This window comes from Oryzias melastigma, linkage group LG4 (genome assembly GCF_002922805.2).
Source record: "Oryzias melastigma strain HK-1 linkage group LG4, ASM292280v2, whole genome shotgun sequence".
Taxonomy (NCBI): Eukaryota; Metazoa; Chordata; class Actinopteri; order Beloniformes; family Adrianichthyidae; genus Oryzias; species Oryzias melastigma.
Window position 1 is genome coordinate 21,289,803 of NC_050515.1, and position 8,275 is coordinate 21,298,077.

Sequence of the window (8,275 nt, forward strand, 5' to 3'; positions counted from 1 at the left end):
TGGTGTCAGCTTGTTTCTTTCTTCTTTCGTTTACATATTCTCAAGGAAGACTGGATGGGCTGAAACCCCGCCCCCCTACAGTTACACAAGTCCAACTGTATTGTTTAAGTTTTGCATTTGGTAGTGCTGTGCCCTAAAATTGAATTGCCAACAATGGACATTAGAACCTGGCTAAAAAAGAGAGTACAGAATGGACAAGCAGTAAAACTACTTCAGCATCAGTAAGGCAAGTGCAGCCAAGTGCCATGGCGATTAGCTCTAGTTTTAGAGAGTCTAAAGAACACACGGATTCACTTGTCCAGATCTTGGAGTTGATAAACCTGACAAAATTATTACTTCTCTTAAGAAAGAAACAAAGTTTCTCTTGGGATCAAAAGATCACAAGTCTGGAATGTACTGGCCAAAAGTAGATTTCTCCGGGGTTGGGTGGGTGCCCTCCTTAGAGACGTCTCTGTCGCTGCTCCTCCTCATCAAGAGGATCCAATTGAGGTGGCTAGCTACCTATTTAAATATCCAGGATGGTCCTAAAAAAATACAAAGTCCACCTTCCAGATTAAATATTGCACAGTGAATTCAGCACAAATTTACAGGAGATTAAACATCAAACAGCTCTAACATTTCATTGGTTGGTTATGCATTCCTCCTGATGAAACACTATTTCAGGAGAAGAATTTCTCTGATGTTGACTTCATCAATTTAAGATTTTTAGCTTCTAGATTCAATCTAAAGATGACAACTTCACTGGATTTTGTGAATCCTAGAGTGAGAGCAATCCGAGTCTCCGAACAAACTTTATTGGAGAGTCTCGCCCATCAAATCACTCAGGATGTGACACAGGTAAGTGAAGCCGATCTCATGTTACGTACATGCAGTGTGAAATAAATGTAAACCCGACAAGAGTCAGTTCTCAGGGACAGTGTTTTGAAAGAGAATATGTCATTTTTTTCTCATTCATTTCAATTGTTATACATTTTGCAACAAACAAGTGAACTTATAGAGCTACATATGTGACTTGGTTTTCTGATAGAATTAACAGAAACATTCTGAACTTTGCTTTTGACAGCAAAATAAATCAAAAAAATGAATGAATTAACAATGATTTTGATAAGTTAAGCTGACAAATGATGTGTTTTTGGCAGAAACCCTTTAAAGGTGTTATTGATGTCAGCTCAGGTGACCCTCACAGAACAGGGATGAAGCCCATCTCATTTGTTCGGCAGGTTGGTTTGAAGAGGAGCCACAAAATAATGGGATTTTTTTTTATCCCATATTATACATAAAATACAATAAAATAAAATGGATTTTGTGGTTTTTTCTTTATTATTTTTTTTATTTTCAGGTTCTGGCAGTGTGTTTGTATCCTCATCTGCTTCAAGATAACCCCTTCCCTCCGGATGTCAAGCTAAGAGCGCAGAGGCTCCTTCAAATCTGTGAAGGAGGAAGTTTGGGTGATTTTTTTTTCTTTTTCATTGTTATGTTTGTCCACTCAAACTTTTATTTGAGTGTAAATACATTTGTGATTTACAGGCTCATACACGGCCTCCTCTGGCCTGCATCATGTCAGGCAGACGATCGCAGATTTTATCACCAAAAGAGACGCTGGTATTTCTGCAAATCCCAAGAATGTCTTCATCTCCTCTGGAGCTCAGAGGGCTTTAATGGTAAAAATGCATTATCAATATTAGTGATTGATATTTACAGTATTACCAAACCACCAAAAGGTTGTTCTTTTTCATTGCAATAGTGCATGAATATAGAGAAGTATATAATATAATATAATATAATATAATATAATATAATATAATATAATATAATATAATATAATATAATATAATATAATATAATATAATGCTTCATTTTTTGGATTTAAAAAAAATATATATTTTAAATCAAAATTTTCCTTGTAATCTGGAAGTCTGGAAATTCTTCTAGGTGGTTGTAAAGCTGCTATCCGGTGGAGAAGGGCTGACAAAAACAGGCATCTTGGCCCCCCAGCCATGTCCTCACACACTCCCTCCTTTGCTGGATGAGGCCGGAGTGTTAGCGGTTCCGTACCGGCTGATGGAGGACAGAGGATGGGCTTTGGACCTGAACCAGCTGCGTCAAGCCCTAGAGTCCTACAGAGGGCGCTGTAATCCCAGAGCTATATACATCAGTAACCCAGGAAACCCCACAGGTCCACAGCACACTCACTGGGTCATGAACTACTCCTTACTGCAGTCACTGCTCATGCTGTTGATCTCTTCAGGACACGTTCAGGACAGGAAGTCGATACAGGAAGTGGTCCAGCTGGCCGCAGCGGAGAAACTCCTGCTGCTGGTCGATGAGGTGAACAAGAATCTCAGACTGAATGGAAAATTGGTTCATGACAGACTTCTTCACCCACTTCAGCTCATCCTCTGCTCCTCAGGTGTACCAGGACAGTGTGTACGGACAGAACACAGAGTTCCTCTCTTACAAGAGGGTTCTGTTTGAAATGGGCCGAGAGTTCAGCGAGACGGTGGAGCTGGTTTCCTTCCACTCCTTATCCTGTGCCTCTGTGGCCGAGTAAGGGATTTAGACTTTTGAATTTAGTCCTTCACTCTTGTTATCTGTTTCACTCATTCGCTCAGTTGTGTTAACGTTTTGCAAACAAATGCAAAGAAAACATCTATTGGCTACAGGACAACATTTAACAGGTTTATTCTACCCAGGGAATTGAGAACTTTAAACAACTGCAATTGTTTAGCTAAAAATAAAAAAATCTTTCTGTCTCCAGGTGTGGTCTGAGAGCAGGATACATGGAGGCAGTCAACATGGACCCTGATGTGCTGAAGGTGTTTGACACCATGCTGTGCACTGACATCAGTGCTCCCACCACTGGACAGCTTGCTCTGGATCTCATGCTGAACCCGCCTGAACCTGGAGACCCCTCATACGACACACACGCGCAGGTGAGAATACAACCCACCTGACCTGCTGCGACAGTTTCTGCAGTCTAAGACAATCGTCTCCCCACAGGAGCTGCTCTTGACCCGGACCGTGTTGACCCGAAATGCTGAGCGAGCTCTAGAGGTCCTGAATGATCTACCGGGGTTCAGCTGCCAGCCAGCGATGGGTGGAATATACCTCTATCCACGTGTACAGCTACCAGCTGAGATCCGAGAGCAAGCTGAGGTATGGTTCTTTTACAGGAGAACATGACACACTCCAATGATAACTGTGTTTTTAACATGGTTTTGAGGCATTTTTCTGATGATGGAGGAGATATGTGAAGAAAATTAAGATTAAAATTGCATTTCTGACTATTTATATATTTAAATAATTGTGGATCATGAACAGACAAAAAAATCCTGTTTGAGCCCTTATGTAAGTGTGTATTTGTGTTGTAGAAAATATGCTTAGCAGGCCACAAACTCCCTGCTTTTTAATTAACTACTGCAGAAAATAGATTTTTTTTTTTTGGCTCAAAATATTATAATCACAATCTTAAAATATTACTGGGAATGCTTTAAAAAAGATCAAAAGATGATCAGAGTGGATCTTTAAGCAAAATTATTATTTTTATTTTATTTTGGATGATTCTATAAAAAATCTCCAAGTCTGGGTTATATACAGGCTGCACAAACATTTTAAACATCTATATTGACATCAACAGTGATGACACTGTTTCATTTCTCATTTTAAAAATATTTGCACATCAAAAATATTAACTTGTGTGATGGAGTCCATCTTTTAAAGTTAGTACTGTTGAAGTTTTGTATGAATATTTTCTTATATTTTCAGATGCTGGGTCTGGAAGCAGATGTGTTTTACTGTCAGAAGTTACTGGAGGAAGAAGGTTTGCTTTTGGGTGCAGGACAGCCCAGTGGAGAAGCTGGCAGCCATCATCTTAGGTAGAAAATGTAACCATGACAACATACTTTTGTTTTAACTATAAGTGTGAGGTGATGTTTTTGTCAGAAAAGGTGACTTTTTTCTTTTTACCAGAAGATTGCGTGTGCTTGCTCCTGCGGAGGTCCTGGAGGACGCTCTGCAACGTCTCTCTGCTTTCCACCGTCGCCTCATGGGGAATCACATGGACGCTGGCAGGGATGGAAAAGGAGAGACAGGCCGCATCTCTAAGAGTGGAGTCATTTGTGTTGTTCAACCAACAACAGTCTGATTAAAAAAAAAAAATGTGGTTATATAATAGTGAGTTGATCATCTACATACCTCCTCTATACCCTCCACAGTCACAGCAACCTCCATCCTGATCTGATGATTTATTAACAGTTAGAAAATAACATCAAAGTGTAACATATTGTTAAGATTATAAACATCTCCAGTTAATCTGTGACAGAAAAGAGGTCAGTGAATTAGTCTGAAGACACACACCTAAGTGTGAACTGAGACTTCCCCTTCATAACCTCACCAGGGGCGGAGCTAAAGGGGGAAGAAGGAGGGTGAGCTGCTATATTAGTGACTAGAATTTCTTTCATCTAATAGAAATTCTTGGTAATTTTTCTTCCACCATTGTCAGATTTGTTTCATGTTGCGTATTTAAAAAAATATCTGACAATAAGGTTTTAATGTCTGATTTCTGTTTCTATTGGTCAAATTCAAATTTTCAATCTTGTTTTTCATTCACTTTAAGCTGATCCTGATTTGACTCCAAAGGCCTCTTTTTCCAGTTTAAAAATCCTCTAAATTTAATCTTTTCCATTTTCCAAAAATGTTTAGGAAATGTTTTACCTTTACTTAATATGAAAAAAAATTATACTTCTAATGATTTTAAAAGTTTAGCAAAAGTCACCACTCATTTAGAGCAAGACATTTTTTTATATTCCCATTTAATAAAAAAAATGAATTAAAGAAACTGGTCAAATATTATGAGGTTGGTATATATTTTTTGTATTTCTTTAATCACATTTGTATTCTCCTTTTTTTAGCATTGATTTTTTAATGATTAGCTTGTAAGTTTGATTGATTGAATAAACTGTGTTTTTTATGGAGGGATTTTTGTGCCACCATATTTTATTTTCAATTGAAAATTATGAAGTTTTATTCATAAAGTTTACATTTTGTTTGCTATTTAAGACATTTTCATCTCAAAACTGGTGGCACATAGATCAATCAATGGCTTTTGGGCTCAATTTTTCCCCCAAATCAAAACAACACTAAAGTATTAACACTAGTGAAGTTTTTTTTGTATTTGTTTATGCAAATTCTGGATTTTGGACTTCTGGAACCATTGCACAGATGTATGTATAATTTGCAAAAACACTAAACATTTTAAATGAGAAAAAAAAATTATGCATCAGAAACATGCTTATCCGTTTCTGGAAAAAAATAGGAAGACAAAGAAAAAAGTGTCCATCATGTAAACCAATTTAATGAGATTAGACTATTAGGTAATGCATTATCTTTTATATAATTTTCTTTAATTTTATACATATATATTTGTATTAAATATAATTGTGCCATATTTATTTGTTACATTTTAATTTTTGACATTTCTTGAATTTACCTTTATTCGCCAGCAGGGGTCAGTGTAGGCTCTTTTGTTCCTTTAGGTTTAGGACTTTCTTGCAAGGAGGTGATAAAAAGGAGGGTTTGTGTGGATAAACGAAAACAGAACAACATTATTACTTTAAAAGTGCATATTTATGCATAAGTTATATGTTTTCCGAGCATATTCTGAGACAAATGAGGCGTCATAGCTGTAGAATATTGCAGCCAACACAAGCCTTGAGTTCCTGCAGAGATGAGGCGTTTGTATTTATCCATGCATTGGATATATCGCTGCATAAAAAGAAGGATTAAGTCCACACGGGGAGCTGTTTTTTTCCATCTGGATGGAGCCCTTCGGCCCTCTGCTGCCTGGAGTTTAGCCCAGTGAGTGATTAAGCGAAGTTCAGAAACCAGGGGTTTGGCTGCCAGCTCATTTGAGAGTGATGCATTGAATCCTCAGCTGTAAATAATATGATAACCGCTGTGCTGGGCTCAGCTACTCACAGCAACTGCCATCCATCTTTTCTGATTTCCTGGAGTCATTTCTGCCTCCGTTCAGTCACATATCAATGTGCAAATTCAGATTTTTCACCCACTAAATCATTCTTCCACTTCGGTTCAGGGCTCATTCCTCAGAAACAAAAACCCCTCTGAGCCCCCCCCCCCAGCCATAATCAGTCAGCTTGGGATGCTCCGGAGAGGAAGAAAAAGGGAAATCACTGCGTGTCCTCCAAAGATTCATAGTAATCAGCAGCTTTATAGAACAGGAACTAGGCAGCAGATTAACAATCAGAATGTTCCGGTTCTCTTTAAGCGGAAAGTGTGAAACATGTGGAGGTCGTGAAGGTGCAATTAAAGACCCACTCCAATGAAAATTGTGTTTTTTGGTGTTTTTAACATTTTATTGTGGCAGTTTTCAGATGATTGATGAAATGTATCCACCCTCAAATTTCCAGATCTTGTTCAGGTAAATACAGTTTTGACTATGTGGAAGATCAAAAACAGTTTGGTTCAAGAACATATTTGTGAGAAATGTAATTTGATCGCTGATTGTAATAATATTTTATTTACCTTTTGCACAGACTTCATTAAGGCAAAGAGGTTTTGTGTTTACTGGGATGACGTGTTTACTGACGTGACATCAGCGTTTGTTTTGGTCTCTTGATCTGTGTCTGAATTCCTTCCGATGCCGCCGCCTTCGCGGTCGCCGACGGCCGGGTCCTTTATAGAGCGGGAAGATCGTATGTTAAGGGCTTTAAATTTGGACGGTCTAGCCTTGTTTTATTTATTTTTTTAATCATTTAATTGAACAAAATACAAGTTGGTGTAGCTTTGCTGGCTAATTTCCTGTAGCTTAGCCACCGCGCGTTGAACGTGTGAAGCTGGAAATGTTTCTGAGTTATTTGATTCAACTTTTACTTTTGGAGGAGTTGAAGCTGATCATTCGATCCATCTCCGTCGCAGGAACTTGCTATTATCCCGACCAAATGCATGTACAGTTTACAAACGCTCTTAAAAGATAAAGAAAGATGAAAGACACAAACTCTTTTATATGTTGGCTTTAGCTAGTTAAATTTTTTTTTACTTAGCAACTGCATTACAGGTTGTAATATAAGTACCTACCTTTTTCTGACCTTAAAAAGATTGTAAAAAAACAAAAAAATTAAGCAGCGTTTTATATTCTATAAGGGGGAAATCTTTCCCAGCAGAGCCATTTTCTTCAGGATTATCCATCTGTTTTTATTGTGACACATGCTCTAGGAAAATACTTCATCATTACTTTATATAATATTTAACTTGAACAGAAACGTGAAACACAAAATGAACGTTGGTCCTCCCTGTTCACAATAATCCAAATATTTGTGCTTTGATTTAAACATACTTCAGAATAAATCGACATTTTCCAGAGAAAAATTATTAACTTTAATAATAAAAACAGCATAATCAGATTAAGTCTCAGACCTCCATGTTCAGGTCAGGATCTTCTTCTTTATCTGTTCTAAAAGCAGCGAGTGAGTCCATGGTTGTGGTAGAGGAGGACCAAGGCTTTGATGAGCGGATCTGAGTCTTATGTTCTCTGCTCTGTTTTGGAGAAGCTTTTCTCAGGTGTCTATTTGTTGTGGAGGAGGTTCAACATGGATTTATTATCCTGCAGACTCTAAATTTATTCCCTTTTATTATCAATCTCCAGTCTTTCTTTCATTCTCTCAAACAGCAGTGCGCTCACATGACCGGTCTGGCTGGATATCGATGTGCTCCTGGACCGACTACTTGCTCTGGTGACACTGTTTGGGCAAAGATTTTCACTACGATTTTTTTATGTCGAATTTCTGACCCATCGAAATTTTAAGTCTCGAAGTTAGAAACACTAAAGTTTTTAAGATAGAAAATACTTTTGAGAGCATAAAATTTTGCTGTTTAAAAAGCAAGGGTTGAAAAAAAATTCAAGATTAAAATTCAGAGGTTAAAAAAATCAGAATAAAAATTCAGAAGTTAAAAAAATCAGAATAAAAATTCAGGGATTAAAAAAAAAATCAGAATCTGATGGAACTAAAAAACATCCATAGAAATAAACCACAAAAATTGAAGTTCTCTTCAGGCATGTTCTGTTTAGAAACTATGTCACAGCTACATGCAAAGAGTCCATAGATGAAGCCTCCAACTGCACTATTTGATTACCCTTTAAAAGTACTAAAAATCAAAACAAACACCCCCACATTGCTATTTTGTAATTTATTGCCCCTGTATATTTAAAAAAAAAATATTTACCTGAATTGAACAGGTTTGGGATTAAAAAAAATAG

At 37.4% G+C, this 8,275-nt stretch overlaps 1 protein-coding gene across 1 annotated transcript; it reads left to right on the forward strand.

The window, feature by feature from the left end:
- The first annotated feature begins 731 nt into the window (after positions 1–731).
- On the forward strand, positions 732–4,692 carry LOC112150693 (alanine aminotransferase 2-like). Its single transcript, XM_036211608.1, has 7 exons — positions 732–1,661; positions 1,933–2,328; positions 2,411–2,547; positions 2,759–2,933; positions 3,001–3,156; positions 3,766–3,875; positions 3,973–4,692. The coding sequence occupies exons 1-7, from the start codon at positions 1,659–1,661 to the stop codon at positions 4,142–4,144; spliced, it is 1,149 nt and encodes a 382-aa protein (XP_036067501.1). The 5' UTR covers positions 732–1,658; the 3' UTR covers positions 4,145–4,692.
- The last annotated feature ends 3,583 nt before the right edge of the window (positions 4,693–8,275 follow it).

Bases quoted from the DNA above. Each gene is read 5' to 3' on its own strand.
- LOC112150693 (XM_036211608.1), top strand. The intron at 2,548-2,758 runs GTAAGGGATTTA...TTCTGTCTCCAG, and splicing joins TCCTGTGCCTCTGTGGCCGA to GTGTGGTCTGAGAGCAGGAT. The intron at 2,934-3,000 runs GTGAGAATACAA...GTCTCCCCACAG, and splicing joins CATACGACACACACGCGCAG to GAGCTGCTCTTGACCCGGAC.